Here is a 15,366-nt window from a genome sequence, read left to right on the forward strand (position 1 = left end):
CAGTCTTGGCTCACTGCAACCTCCACCTCCTGGGTTCAAGCGACCCTCCCACCTCAGCCTCCTGGGTAGCTGGGACTACAGGTGCGCACCAACAAACCCAGCTAGGATTTGTTAATATTATCAGGTGGGCAGCCAGATATTCATTAGTTTATTTTCTGTACATGTCTATATAGTTGGAATATTTCATAAGAAGCAATTATTATAGGAAAAACAGAAATGTTCCAGATTAATGGCAATAGTAAGCATCTTTATTGTTTTCACCCTACTTCCCAAGGAAATGCCACACCTCTCTCAATGAACAGTAGCATCTTTGTGGAATTTGCAGGCTCTGCTCTTGAGTCCTTGGCATGAGTGTGTATTGAAGGCAAGGTGGGAGAGCAAGACAGGGAATGAATGGAGAAAGGCAAGGAGGAAAGGTGGCAAGAAAAGACTCAGGAGGAAGAGGATGACCATCAATTGCTGGGAGCTCTTCCAGAGCCTGCCTGCCTTTGAAACTTGGTTCAGTCACTTACTACCTGGGTGGCTTTGAGCAAGTTCCTCCTCCCTGCCCCCCACCTCCATTTCCTCTTCCAGCAAATGTGAATGATAAGATGCTAAGAGTACCTTATTTTGAGGATTCAATGACTTCCCCCACAGGAAAACACTTCAAATTGTGTTGGCACATAATATACTCTCAATACATATTGGTTATGATAATTATTTTTTATTATTTATCTTCACACCCTCAGTGCTGGCAGAATTTCTGTTGCTTAACAAACATTTGTTGAGATCAGATAAGTGGAAAAAATTGTCATTTGTTTATTCAAGCCATGCTTTTCTGTGATATTCTGATCCTAGTTGAATATACAGAAATAAATGTCTAAAACAGCACCTCGATTCTGGCCTATAACAGGACCAAGTTCACTGTGACCTCAGATAAGCTTGGCTAAAATTGGACTTGAGTGGAGATAGTCACACTTCAGCCAAGAGAGAGAATCCCCTGCGTAATGTCACCAGAAGAGTCAACCTCAATATTCTGCATTGAAGGGATGCTCCTCCAAATGAACGGAGCTGCAGAAAAAAAACAGAGAAACTATGTTCCATAAAAGCAACAACTCTGGTTGAGAAGGCATTCTCTAGCGGATTCTATGGTATTTATGCTCTCTCAGCCTCCTCCCTGCAAGAACACAAGAAGGGTGCTCACACCCTGACCTTTTCTCAAATCAATATGAGGGCTTTGCTAGGAAGGAGGGCAGGCAGTGACCAGGGCACCAGAATAAACTCGGAATGACAACTCATAGTAAGCCTGCTGTTAGACAAGGTGCCTTACAAGGCTTGTCCCAATCCACTCTCACAACATCGTGAGGTGGGAAACAACAGCAGAATTGACAGCTTGGGGATTGTTATGAGTATTAAACAAGATCATAGCTCCAGCAAAGGGTTCGGGACCCCGGCACATTCTAAGCTAAAGTTCAATGGATGTCAGCTGCGATCAGTATTATCATCCTACTTTATAGGTCAAGAAACCATACAAAGGATCGGTCCCACTAACACCCACCACTTCCTATCCACTTCGCCCTACTTTATTTTTCTGTCTAGCATTTGTTACTGCCTGACATATATATTTTGAATTGATTTATTTCTGTTCTCTCTTCTTCCCTCCCTCCCTCTCTAAGCCCGTGGAGGCAGGAACTTTGTACAGTATGATAACCCAGGCACGTAGAAAATGCCTGGCACATAGATGACTACTAGATATTTATTGAATGAATGAATAAATGAATGCTCTGCCTCCTACCTGTTGATAACATATCTTCTCTTACAATTCTAGCTCCACATCCAGAAGTTTAGACAATGAGCAGCAATTAGATAGGTGTCCCTCACAATGATTTCCAGGTACCCCAATTTTAACTTTCAAAACTGCTCACAAAATAGTATTTGAAGACAAAAGTAGTCCCAGCAGCATTCTGATCCTTCCAACTAACCCTCTACCAGTTTAGAAAAACTCCTGGCAATCCTCCTAGTTAACTGCATGCCACTTACTGCTGTATGTTACAGGCCCTCCAGTTTCTGTTGAAGCTGAGTATGGTTGCCATCTCCTGATCACTCAGTTTAAAGTCAAAGACCTGGAAAGGTAGGAATTTCAATACATCATCAGTAAGACAGTTACTGTTGTGGTTGGAGACTGCCAGCCATTCTAGCAGGGAGTGAGCTTACATTCACAGCACAGACTGGCCACAGGAGTTTTTCCCATTATGTCCATGGGATACCAATTTCCAAAATTAGGTCCTACGCAAAGACTGCAATATTTGTAGTGTTCAGTGTTCCCGGGAGGTGGCGGGGAGACCAGGCTCACAGGCACTAAACCCCAGGTGTGGACAGGCCCTGTGCTCCATGATAGGTCCTTCCAGAGAACAGTTCTCTAGGACAGATCACACTTCCTCTGCTGCTGGGAGGTGAGCAGGGAGGCCAGGACAGTCTGCTCTTGTGTGTGGCCCAGGACCTACCTGCTTAGGGGCAACTGAGGGTCTTTTCAGTAGTGTGAGGCACAGCTGTGCTCAGACCAGGCAGGGCTTCACCAGGCACTGCTCCCAGCATGTTGTTAGCCCATGGGTCATTCATCTCAACTCTACTGAGGTTAGCTCCCTGGGCTGGAAAATGATAGGGTGGTGGGAAGGGAGGGGGCCCACAGACATTAAGAAGCCTAGTGAGAGGTCCTCATGTCCCCTACTCCACTGAGGAATACCAGGGCCGACCAGCCAGGACCTTACCTGAATGTTCTCAACAATGCGTGCTGGTGTGACAGACTTGGGGATCACAATCACATTCCTCTGGATATGGAAACGGATCAGAACCTATGCAGAAAGAGGACATCATGTTTCCACTCAGCTACCAGGACCCCTCCTTTTATGGAAAGGAAGAATAAAACATCTCCTCAGCTCACTGTGGCTTCAGCTATAATCACTAATATTGACTGAGCTAAGCTATTAGACATGTGCCAGTCCTCCGCTGGATTCTCTCTTTTCATCTTAGGGACAAACCTGTAATCTTCAGTTTTTAGGAATAAAGAAAGTGGCCTGGGGGTCATAAGGCTGATAAGTGGTAGAGTTGGCATCTGCGACATATCTCTAAACTCCAAAGCTATGCTTTGCCGCTGAGCTTTAGGGCTTAACAGGAAGCCGTGAGACAGAAGCTGTCTTTGTTCCAGTGACAGCTCTTGTGTTTCCTAGAGGTTCCAACAGACTTCGAAGGAAACACGAGGGCTTCAGCTCCTGTTTTCTTCTCCTTTAAGGAGTTAATTGAGGATAACACAAGAAATGAAACATGAGACTGGAAGAATGAGTCGTTGGATAAAAAGAAAAAGAAAAACATGGTACCTGGGCTGCAGTTTTTTTGTGCTTTGCAGCAATCTCCTTAATCTTGGGATCGTCCAGCAGAGAAGGGTCCTCTGGCTTGGCCCTAGGGGCAGAAAAAGACAACGATATGAACAGTCACCATGGTTACCATGTGCAGATGGACACCACTCCAATCAGGGTTTCAAGAGTGATCATCAGAGCCTCTCCATCTGGAAGACAGGCAGGAGGACCTGGAAGTTTGGGTCCTTCCCACGGGCTCTCAGCATTTTGCAAAGGCTGGTTCACCCTTGGGTGGCTGAAGTAGAAATACTCCCAGAGGGTCAAGCATGTCACCCTTGTTTGTTTGTGTGTTTAATTTCCATTTTTTCCCACTATCCCATTTAGGTGTACCAAACACGTGACCTTAGACACATTTTTCTTTCCAGTGACTTACGGTCTCATACCAACATTTGCCAATTATAAAATTGTTTTTAAGATTATCAAGAGAAAGACCCACCCCTTGGAAGTCTCACCAAGGTCTATCCGGAGAGCCCAGGGGGCTGTAGGCTGTAATGGTGATGCCCTTGGAGTGGCAGTACTGGATCAGTTTCTCCTGCGTGAGGTAGGGGTGACACTCAACCTGCAAGAGCAAACAATCCTCAGCATGGGGGAAGGTGGCTTGTTTTTTGAGTTGTTCATAGGGAGTTCTACACACACAAAAAGACAACCAAGCAAAGGCCAAACACCTGCCCACTGATATACTTGCTAAATCACCCATGAGATCAGCCTCACACCTCCCCAAAGTATCCTGATCACTGACCCCTGAGATGAGACTCAGTACATAGCACTGAACTTTCCTCCCAATAAAACAGGGCAAGACCCTTACCCTTATACCACACAGAATTTACCTGGTTAGTCACTGGTTTATATTTCAGTCCAGGTTTGTTCAAGAGCCTCTCGATCTGGAAGTGGTTGAAATTGGAGATCCCAAGGGCTTTCACCAGCCCCGCATCCACCAGCTCCTCCATGGCCTGTCATAGAAAAAAGAATACCTTTTGGGAAGCCCCAGAGGGACTCCAGGGACCCTGGCTTGTCTTAGTCCTCCCTGGGGCAGAAATTGCTAAAGGATCTACTGCAACAGAGTTAGCACAAGCGTTCACAGGAAATTTCAGTCCAGGGCCTGGGTACCCATCAGTGACTGGTTCCAGCCCTACTGCCCCTCCTCAGCCCAAATAAAACTAGGAGTAACAGGCAAAGATTTTATGTGCTTGCCACTCTCACCTTACACGTAAAGAGATACATAAAAAATTATACTTCTGTACATAGGGGAAATAGGAAAGTTTTGTAATGCAAAAATAAAACATAGGTCCAAATCGACATTTGCAAGTTTATGAGATGATTTTATTTTTAATTAACCCACATGATAGCAGGGAGCTGCTGTTGTGTTTGTGCAGTGTACACCCAAACCTGGGCAAGCTGGGTTAGTCAGGAAGAGGCTGCAGCATGTGGAGAAGGCTCACTTGTGGATTCTGAGTCAATCTCTCCCACACCAACCATGGTTTGCTTTGCAGGAAGGTCATGCATCTAGATTATGCCCTGGCAGGGGCACCTGGCCAAGAAGTTATGTGGTGCTGAAACCTGACGCACTGCCTGCATACCCAGCCATGCTTCCTGTTACAGAAACTACAGAAGTTTCTATACCCAAGGAAAGGAATATTTGTATACTTATTAGCCTATATTGGGCATTTTACAAACTTGCCCAAAGATATCAAATATGTTAGTAGCAGCCTCCAATGCAACATGTATTTATTAGCCATCTATTACATGTCCAGATCCTGCCCAGAAGTTGTCAGGATGTAAAAGTATGTGCTTCTTTCTTCTGGGATTCTCATAGTCTGATTAAAGTGATAGGGTTCCCTTCTGTGGAGCAATCAACCATGACACTGAGGCTGCCTCAGATAACATGACAGTGGCATAGACAGAGTCAGGGACGGCAGAGAAGGAAGAGATTCACACAGCCTGCAGTTGTCAGGGGAGACTTTCAGGTAGAGTTTAAACTGAGCCTCAAAAAGGAAAAAAAAAAGAAAAGAGGGGAAAAGCATGAGCATGTGAGACAGGAAGACAGGAGCAAAGGCTCAGAGGCAAGGATGAGCATGACATGTTCAGGGAACACTTTATCCAGCCCTTCTCAACTTTGGCTACAATTTGGAACCACTAGAGATCTTTAAAAAATACTGGCTGGATGCAGTGACTCATGACTGTAATCTCAGCACTTTGGGAAGCTGAGACAAGAGGACTGATTGAGGCCAGGTGTTCGAGACCATCCTGGGCAACATAGCAGGACCCTGTCTCTACTAAAAAAAGAATTGTTTTTAATTAGCTGGATGTGGTGGCTTGTACCTATGATCCCAGCTACTTGGGAGAATTGCTTGAGTCCAGGAGTCCGAGGCTGCACTGAGCTATGATCATGCCATTGTACTCCAGCAGAGGCAACAGAGCAAGACTTTCTCTAAATTAAAATCACCCATGCTGGGTTTCACCCCCCAGAGTTTCTTACTGATTTTGTCTGAGTTGTAGCCTAGACATTGGGATTTTTAAACTCATCAGGTGATTCTAATGCATAGCCAACATTGAGAACCACTAGCATAGATGAAGTTATTCAAATTGGGCAGTAGAGTTAAGAAGCTATGAAATCATAAGGTTTCCCAAAATTTCTGACTAGGCAATTAGATAAAAATGAAAGTTTTTGTGCATCATGGGTCAGATTAATTTGCCTGTATTAGAACTTGACTTCTTTATACATTTTTTCCTCCTCTCTGCTTCAGGATAGTCAATGAGGCTTCTACTGCACTGGCTGTGGATCTACATAAACATCCAATGCTTACATATTCAAGCCTGCTCCTTTCAAATCAGAGCCTCTGACCTTGATCACTGATATATTTTCATGCCTTTCAAATGTTTTATTTAGCAGTCATTCTTGTATCCATTCAGAAGACAACACTGTGAGAAGCAGGCTACATTGACATACTTGTCATACTTAGTATCATCATAGGAGCCAGGGCAAAAAAAATCTTATTAAATGTAATGCAAACGGCCAGGTGTGGTGGCTCACGCTTGTAACCCCAGCACTTTGGGAGGCCAAGGCTGGTGGATTACCTGAGGTCAGGAGTTCAAGACCAGCCTGGCCAACAGGGTGAAACCCCATCTCTACTAAAAATAGAAAAATTAGCCAGGCGTGGTGGCCTATGCTTGTAATCCCAGCTACCTGGGGGGCTGAGGCAGGAGAATGGCTTTACTCTGTAGAGGAAGGTTGCAGTGAGCCAAGATTGTGCCACTGTACTCTAGCCTGGGCGACAGAGTGAGACTCCATCTCAAAAAAAGAATGCTGTTCTTGTGGATTAATGCTTTTGAACAAGCAATACACACACAAAAAAGCTACATTTATTGAATTATATTAATTCTAAGCATTTCAGAAAGGTGAGGCTTAATATATTTTCACTTGTACAACACAATACAAACTTGCTACTACATTCACCCCTGCACAGACAGCTGCCAAGATAACAAGATTAACTCTTGGAGTCATATGTCACTATTCATTTATAACTTATTCCTCACTTTGTTCTCTACTAGCATTTACAAAAGGATATCATGGTATAATAAAAAATGACCAGAGAAAACATTCATCCCTTAATTCAATTTTGAATATGAATGATGTGAAACAAGTCATGATTTGATCTGAGAAGCAGGGCACTCAGGCTCCCTGATTTCTGGATGTGTGTTCACTGCCTGCCAACCACTGTGCTGATGGCTTTGGTGGTTCAACTTGTGATTCAGATGAGTCTGGGTCCAACCAGCTCTGCCACACACATTGTGATATTACCTGGGCAAGTCATCAACCAATTTAGGTTTCAAATGTCATTATTTGTAAATGGGGATGTTAATCCTGCCTCATAGGGTTGTATGATAAAATGGGCTTTATGACTAATGTTCCTGGCATGAAAACCATCTCAATCTTTATCACACCCTGAAAGATATATAATATTAGTATGTATTATAAGACTTTTTTTTTTAAGAAGAGAAAACTGAGGCCTACAAGAATTAAAAAACTTACCCTAGGTTATTCAGATGCTATGTGCAAACCCAGGCCCAAACTCCTTGTTCCAAATGCCTCCCCCTGGTTTGAGAACAGTATGTGTATTCCCCAAAGTGGGGTACATTGTATTTCCAGTCTTATTTGAAGACTCAGTATTAGTCTTGAAATATAAACAGTATCAGATGCACCCAAAAGCCAAAGGTGATGAGGAAGAAATTAGAAGAGCTAGAGAATCACAATGATGAAATTAGAAAGCATCAGGTACGTGGCCTCTTTCAAACCAATGGGAAGTCTCATGGATAACTGAGGATTTCTCTCCCAGCACTTTTAGAGGAAGCTGAAACCTACCTCCCAGGCATCCAAGAACGTTGCTTTTCCACCGATCACTTTACCTTCATCATCTTTGGGAAAAAAGTCATCCCCAGACTGTAAATACAGAATACAAAGTTTACTAGAATCTGCATCAGGACACTTGGTTCTATTAAACAAGGTGAAGGATCCTGACTCTTACTAAATACCACAACTGCATACCACTTTTTCAAGCTCTGGAGTACATACTACAAGAATGTGACTTTAAATAAAATCTCTATATCTACTGTAGCATGTTAATCCTTATATTTTAGAAACTACTGGATTGACTTTATGATCTGCCTTTAGTACATTCTAGAAGCCACCATTATCACCATGGACATTAACCTCATACACCTAGATCCCATATACACCCAAGGGCAAACTTTCATTTCAATATTACTTGATAAGGATTAGATCTCCAGGGAGTGGTTTTCTGGGGGAAGATAGTGACCAACTTCTATCCTCACAACCTCTAGAAGAGGTGTGGAGTTAGGGATGGCAAGCCATCATCACCCCAGCTGGTTAGGAGGGGAGAGAGCTGGAAATCTGTCTCTCCCAACCCTCAGGAGCAGTAAGAGCAGAGCCCCAGGCAATGGGTGCCACGTTGAGTGCTGGCTACCTTCCAGCATCACCATACTTGGGCTTTTCTCCAAGATGCCACTCCTGGGGTGTGGTTTGCTTAAAAGATAATTAAGCCCTGGAATATAGTTATGCAAGAGTAACCCAAGAGATTTCCTGTGAGGGCAACCCTGGGGCGTGGAATCAAGACGAAGGTGATATGGAAGTTGCAACTTGTCTGGGCTGTCAGAAATCATGGCTTCTCTCAGACATAACTGCAAGAAAACTCAGGCCTGTGGTCACCTCAGCAGGACATATGGCATCAGCCTCCCTTCCAGGCCAGTGTCTTTCTGCTCCAAGGTCTCTTCTTGACCACCTGCCATTCCCAATTATGAAGCACAAAGCCTCCTGCTCCAGTCCACACCACCCCCCCAGCCCTGGTGCAGCTGCTATTTTCTGGCATCTGTTCAGAAACTAGAGGCTAAGAAAGGGAGTCGCTCAAACCTTGAATCCTTGTGGCCAGTGAATAAGATAGACGTCCAGATAGCTCAGTTTCAGGTCCTTGAGGGTCTTTTCACAGGCTTTCCTCACGAAGGGTCTCTCAAAGAAAGTGGGCCACAACTGCAAAGAGTGTGGCAATGAGCCATTAATACTGGGAAAAGGAAGGGCCACATCATACTCATTGTCTGCTTTTTGATTTGCACCCTGATCTAACCTGACACAGGCCATTTATAACAAAACTGATTAAGATCCACAATGCAGTGTGGAGGATCACCAGGGCTCAGCACGTCGATGACATGTCTGTGTGTGTGTGTGTGTGTGTGTGTGTGTGTGTGTGAGAGAGAGAGAGAGAGAGAAAGAGAGAGAGAGAGAGAGAGAGAGAGAGAGAGAGAGACTGGCTCTGTCACCCAGCCTGGAGTGCAGTGGTGCTATCTTGGGTCACTGCAACCTCTGATTCCTGGTTTCAAGCGAATTTTCTGCCTCAGCCTCCCGAGTAGATGGGACTACAGGTGCCTGCCACCACACCTGTCTAATTTTTTTTTTTTTTTGTATTTTTAGTAGAGATGGGGTTTTACCATGTTAGGATGGTCTCAATCTCCTGACCTCATGATCTGCCCGCCTGGGCCTCCCAAAGTGCTGGGATTACAGGCATGAGCCACTGTGCCTGGCCATGACATGTCTTAAGTGTTAAAAGCAATTTACTTTTTTCAACTCTCCTAGTACTCTATATGTCTCTCAGATCATTTAGTAAATGTGGTCACAGATTTGATATTTGTTTACCTGTGTCAGTCCCTTCCTCAGCCGTCAGCTCTCAGCACAGGACTTGTGTCTAGCTTTTAAATGTCAAGCATACTTAGGCCTTTGGGAGCAGATGGTCCTTTATCTGACCTATCTAATAGGTCCCTTAGCAAGCCTATCAGGCCCCAAGTGATAACTTTACAAGGGATTTATCCAGACTTGGCTGCTACACAGTGGGGTCTATTTGTCCAGATGCATGCATTTTCCAAGTACCTATAACTAGCGTTTTATCAGCAAGTCATGTATAATAGAGATCCAGTGATTCTCAACCTCCTCAAACCCAATATCCCCTTCTTTTTTATAACATTGTATACCTCACCTTTTACTAGACTGAACAAAGAAAACCATATGTGACAATAAAAAAATGCCCCTACTGTTTTCCAAAATTCCCTCTGGCTGAGAACCTCAGGGGTACAGTGCTGCAAAGCAGGCTGCAGATCAAGCCCTGGCTGTACCCTTGGCCTCTTGACTGCCTCTCATGGGGAACCGGGAGGCCCAGAACAGCACAGGGCTCCATGGAGCCAAGCCCACTGTGGGAAAACCAACCCACAGGCAGGTGAGGCAGCAGCAACATGTTGAATCTCAGTAACAGCTTGGAGTGTGAATATCATTGTATCCATGGATGTTATCAAGGCAGAGATGAAAAGGGCTGGGGGAAAGAGTACATGTAGAAAAGGCTGACAGAGTTCTTGCTGCTGACCCGACCCAGATACTTCTACCTGCCTTGAAGTGAAGCCCTCCCACCAAATGCGCCACGTGTACCTTGCTGACGATGAAGAGGTCCTCCCGCTTCACAGCCTTCTCTTGGATCTTCTCTTGGATGGCTTCCCCCACCTCATGCTCATTCTGATACACATAGGCACAGTCAATGTGGCGATATCCTGCGTCAATGGCCACCTTCACAGCTTCTTTCACTTTGCCCATAGGAGACTGAAAGGCAGAAGGAAAGCCCATCACACATGTATTCTTTTTTTTTTTTTTGTAAGAGATGGCGTCTTGCCATATTTCCCAGGCTGGCCTCACACTCCCAGGTTCTAGCAATCCTCCCACCTCCCGAGTAGCTGGAATTACACCACACTCAGCAACTATCATATTCTCTTATCCCCAGACCACCTTCAACAGGCTGCCCAGTTTTTCCCAACCAAGGCCTTAGTGGAGTCTCATTTGCCAGGGGATATCTGGGAGGATACACACTTCAGAAAAGTTTTCAAAAGAAAAGAAGGAAAGTGAATTAATTGTATGACTATGGCCTTATGTCCTATCCTAGCTAAAGATCAGTTCCCTTCTCATGCAGGTTAGTCCTGAAATGTCCTCAGGTGTGTGGGAGTGCAGGTGGCTCCACTGCAGCTTTCTGAAGACCCAGGTGAAAGCTCGACTCTAAACCCAGAGGGATTTTCAGCAACATCCCCACACGGTGATAGGGAGCTGGATAACAGTCATTACAGCATCAATCCAGATTCCAACACTTACTGGGTGAGTGGGCCTAAGCAGGTGATTCAGTCTTTTTAAACCTTATCTGCAAAATGGGAAAAAGAATAGCACCAGCCTCGTGAGGCCTTTGTGGCAATGACATGCTGCAATGAATGCTAAGTTTTCAGCACATCACCAGACATGCAGTCTCAGTAGAGCCCGTCCGTTACACAATGATAGTTTCAGAAAAAAAGGAGAAATACAAAACCTTATAGGAATAGAGCTTCTTTTCCATTCCTATAAGAAGAAATAGGGAAGGAGGGAGAGGCAGAGGCAGAGAGAGGAGAGAAAGAAGGGAAAGAATAAAAGAAAAGAAATAGTATTAGAATTACCACATTTTGTTCTAACCCAGTCAAGCCAATGATGGGGGAAAAATCACTTAAAACTTGATCTCTTGACAAAATAGTTTTTTAAACCTCTTCTATTATGAGATAACAAACATTGAAAAGTACACAAAACAGAGATCATAGCTACCCTACCACTGGGACAAGAAACGGGCTACTGCCAGCCACCCAAAAGCACCCTTGTGCCTCCAGCTGCTACGCTACACCCTTCTGCACCTCCACTACTAAGTTCATAATCCTTCAATCTGTCATCCCCACGTGCTGAAGACGGCTCCCTTCCTAATTCTCACATTCAATTCCAAAATTCTGAAACTGTCTGGAAAACTTACCCAGGGTGAGCAGATTCCCTGGAGATCTGGAAGTGATTATTTGTTCCGTTTATATAGATTGAAGCTCTGATTTTGGGCAAACCTTGCTATTCAAGCAAGAGACGCTGTGCATGAATCGAGCTGGAACTGATCTGTGCACCCAGATGGACCAAGAGTGTATCCTGAGAATGACCCAGTACTGCAGCAGAGGGTCCTACCCTCCAGCCCAGGACAAGAGAGGGGAAAAATCAGGGTGCACAGAAGGAAAGAGACTCAGCAGGGAGATTAGCCTTGAGGAACAGGAGAGAAGAGGAACTCCAAAGTCTGCTTCTTCTAGTCACTAGTTAGGGTATTGCTATCATGGATGGAAATGGCAGAGAAGGCAGAGTGAGGTGGTGATGGAACAACTTCATACTTGGCCTAAGAGAGGCTCAGGAACCTGCCTCACTGAGTCCTGGATGTGCCTTACCTCGTTTTCCAGCTGACACTAACACAGCCAGGTTGGAGTTCACAACTCCCAGCCCAGGTTCTCTGCAGTCCCAGCATGTTGCAGATTCCACTGTGTCCAGGAACAGCCTAGGGATCTTGTTAAAGTGCAGATGCCCGTGAGGTAGTCTGGGGTGGAGCCTGAGACTGCATTTTTTTCTCTTTCCTTCTCTTCTCTCTCTTCTCTTTCTCACAAGCTCTCACTTTGTTGCCCAGACTGGAGTGCAGTGGCACAATCACCGCTCACTGCAGCCTTGACCTCTCAGCCTCGACTCTCAATCTCCACCTCAGCTTCCCAAGTGGCTGGGACTACAGGTGCATACCACCATGCCCAGCTAATTTACTTATTCTTTGTAGAAATGGGGTTTTGCCATGTTGCCCAGGCTGGTCTCCAACTCCTGGACTCAAGCAATCCTCCTGTCTCCATCTCCCAAAGTGCTGGATTTACAAGCATGAGCCACCACGCCCGGCCAGTTCTGCATTTCTAACAAGCTCTCAGGTCTGACGGATGCTGCTAGCCCAACTCCCACACCGTCATCTGCAGAGGGGTGCCAGGGACTTCGGGATTTTCATCCTCTCCTCAACCTCCCAGCCCACAACAAACCCACAGCCAACATTCCGGGGAAATGTTAAGCCCAATTAAGTGTCCTAGAGCCAGGGAGAGAAACCGCCCTGGAAAACAATTTTAAAGCCAACTGCTGCTTGAAATCTGATACTTACTAAAGAAGTTCTCCTCACTGCTGGGAAAAACCAACTTTGGAGCTATGCAGCCTGAATCAGCTCTGAGAAAATAAAGTAACCTGAGTCCCGGCTCCACGGCTGAATCTCACCTCTCCAAACCCCTGCCAGATCCTCAGGCTTTCCTGGCTGAATGCAGAAAGAGAAAACAGCCTAACGCCCCTCCAGAGAAGAAAGGTGTGCAAAGATTTTCATATTTACCTTCCAAGTGCCCAGGCCCACAATGGGCATCTTGGCTTTGGTACTGAGCTCCACAAAAGTGGCCATGGTTGGTGCAGAAATGATTCTGAGTCAGCAGGTAGAAGTCTCACGTCCTGCTTTTTTTGTTGTTTTTCAGACGGAGTCTCGCTCCTTCGCCCAGGCTGGAGCGCAGTGATGCGATCTCGGCTCACTGCAACCTCCGTCTCCCAGGTTCAAGCAATTCTCCCTTAGCCTCCCGAGAAGCTGGGATTACAGACACCCGCCACCACTCCTGGCGAATTGTTGTATTTTTAGTAGATTCGAGGTTTCACCGTGTTAGCCGGGCTGGTCTCAAATTCCTGACCTTAAGTGACCCACCGCCTTGGCTTTCCAAAGTGCTAGGATTACAGGCGTGAGCCCCGACCTGCTTAAGAAGGCTGGTGCTAGCTGCAGTGGGAGGAGTTGGAGCCTGATCACAGTAGCTTCCCCGCCCTATCCAAACAGGAAGTCCATTCCCGGCTTTTGTGAGATTGAGGATCACTGTAAATGAATTATGAAACGTGGCAACCTTATGCAAAGTTCTACCTTAAATAATAGTAGTATTATCGGAGTTTTTGCTTGTTCATGATGACTCGACAAATTCAACACAGTCAAAAGTTGAAAAGTGGGAGGGAGAGAGAAAGGAAGGAAAGAACAGTGGGGGGAGGGAGGAAAGGAATGAGGGAAAAGTAAGGAAGAGAGAAAAAAGAAAGAAAAAGACAGAAAAAGAGGAGAGGAAGGAAGGAGGGAGGGAAGGAGGGAGGGAGGGAGGGAGGGAGGAAGGGAGGGATGGAAAAGAAAAGGAAAAAAAAATAAGAAAGAAGCCTGGCCAACATGGTGAAACCCTGTCTCTCCTAAAAATACAAAAATTAGCCTGGTGTAGTGGCACAAGTCTGTGATCCCAGCTACTTGGGAGGCTGAGGCAGGAGAATTGTTGAACCTGGGAGGCAGAGGTTGCGGTGAGCCAAGATCGTGCCACTATACTCCAGCCTAGGTGACAGAGTGAGACCCTGTCAAAAAAAAAAAGGAAGGAAACAAGGAAGGAGGGAGGGAGGAAGGAAGGAAGGAAGGAAGGAAGGAAGGAAGGAAGGAAGGGAAAGCAAAGCGAAAAAGCAAGGAAGGAAGAAAAAACAAAAGCTTTCTTTCCCTGTGATGGTTTCCTCTGTGAAATGGAGTCTAGGAAGGAGAGGTGAGAAGCAGCGTTTCCATTTTAAAAGTTGCAATTCCAGTTTCAGTGCAGAGAGGGTCAAATCCTGACCTGATTAGAATCAGCTGTAACTAGTTGGTAGTCAGAAATCTAGGGAACTTGACACAGGCCTGTGCCATGCTATGAGAGGCCATGACAGGCCTGTGTCATGTCACAGCCTCAGTTTCAGCCTGCAGGTAGTAGGTTTTTCTGTCTTTTACGTGTTCTTATTTATGAGTTGGCTTTGGTTGAATCTTGAAATGGACTTTAATCTCTAGGCTGTGGCTTATGACAGCTCATAGAGGTCAATTGGCATGATATTTTGCACCTATGAGTGAAAAATCTTACACTTCACTGATGTTTGTTAAATTACTTCAACATTAGTAGTACATGCATGGGCCAGGCATTGTGGCTCATGTCTGTAATCCCAGCACTTTGGGAGGCCGGGGCAGGCGGATCACTTGAGCTTAGGAGTTTGAGACCAGCCTGGCCAACATGGTGAAACCCTGTCTCTGCAAAAAATCCAAAAATTAGCCATGTGTGGTGACACGTACCTGTAGTCCCAACTGTTTGGGAGGTTAAGGCATGATAATCACTTGAACCTGGGAGGTGGAGATTGCAGTGAGCCAAGATCGAGCCACTGCACTCCAGCCTGGGCGACAGAGTGAGACTCTGCCTCAAAAACAAATAAATACATACATGCATGGCTCATAATGTGGTGGCCACAAAGTCTCATGGATCTGCACATGAGGGCACTTTATTTTCTCAGTGTACACTGGATGACATGCAATGCCAGTATTGTTCAAATAGCAAATCCTTTGTGACTGTCAACCTAAATAACAGAGAGAGGGTCCCTCAAAGAAAAATATTTCTCTGGGAATAGAGCACTGCAATGGGAATAGGCATGCCACAGTAAACTATGTGTATATTTGGGGAAATAAAGGAAGACAACATTTTTTCAAGGAAAAAAAAATGAAGATTATCTAATTGTTTTGAAATAATT

At 45.3% G+C, this 15,366-nt stretch overlaps 1 protein-coding gene across 6 annotated transcripts; it reads right to left on the minus strand.

Moving 5' to 3' along the window:
- Positions 1-683: 683 nt before the first annotated feature.
- AKR1B10 (aldo-keto reductase family 1 member B10) lies at positions 684-13,578 on the minus strand. Of its 6 annotated transcripts, none has more exons than XM_012465764.3 (11): positions 12,204-13,143; positions 11,291-11,319; positions 10,375-10,542; positions 8,818-8,934; positions 7,753-7,830; positions 4,220-4,342; positions 3,845-3,951; positions 3,354-3,435; positions 2,748-2,831; positions 2,020-2,102; positions 684-1,050 (listed from the first exon to the last, which is right to left on the minus strand). In XM_012465764.3, exons 2-11 carry the CDS (start codon positions 11,315-11,317, stop codon positions 1,008-1,010), a joined length of 912 nt encoding a protein of 303 aa, XP_012321187.2. In that variant the 5' UTR covers positions 11,318-11,319; positions 12,204-13,143; the 3' UTR covers positions 684-1,007. The 6 variants fall into 6 exon arrangements, 5 of the variants coding, with proteins under 5 accessions (XP_012321187.2, XP_012321185.2, XP_012321184.2 ...); XM_012465762.3 differs by having other exon boundaries at positions 11,756-13,143; XM_012465761.2 differs by lacking the exons at positions 11,291-11,319; positions 12,204-13,143 and adding an exon at positions 13,160-13,578.
- Positions 13,579-15,366: the final 1,788 nt, after the last annotated feature.

Source organism: Aotus nancymaae, unplaced genomic scaffold (assembly GCF_030222135.1).
Source record: "Aotus nancymaae isolate 86718 unplaced genomic scaffold, 86718_ANA_hifiasm-v0.15.2.pri h1tg000002l, whole genome shotgun sequence".
Taxonomy (NCBI): Eukaryota; Metazoa; Chordata; class Mammalia; order Primates; family Aotidae; genus Aotus; species Aotus nancymaae.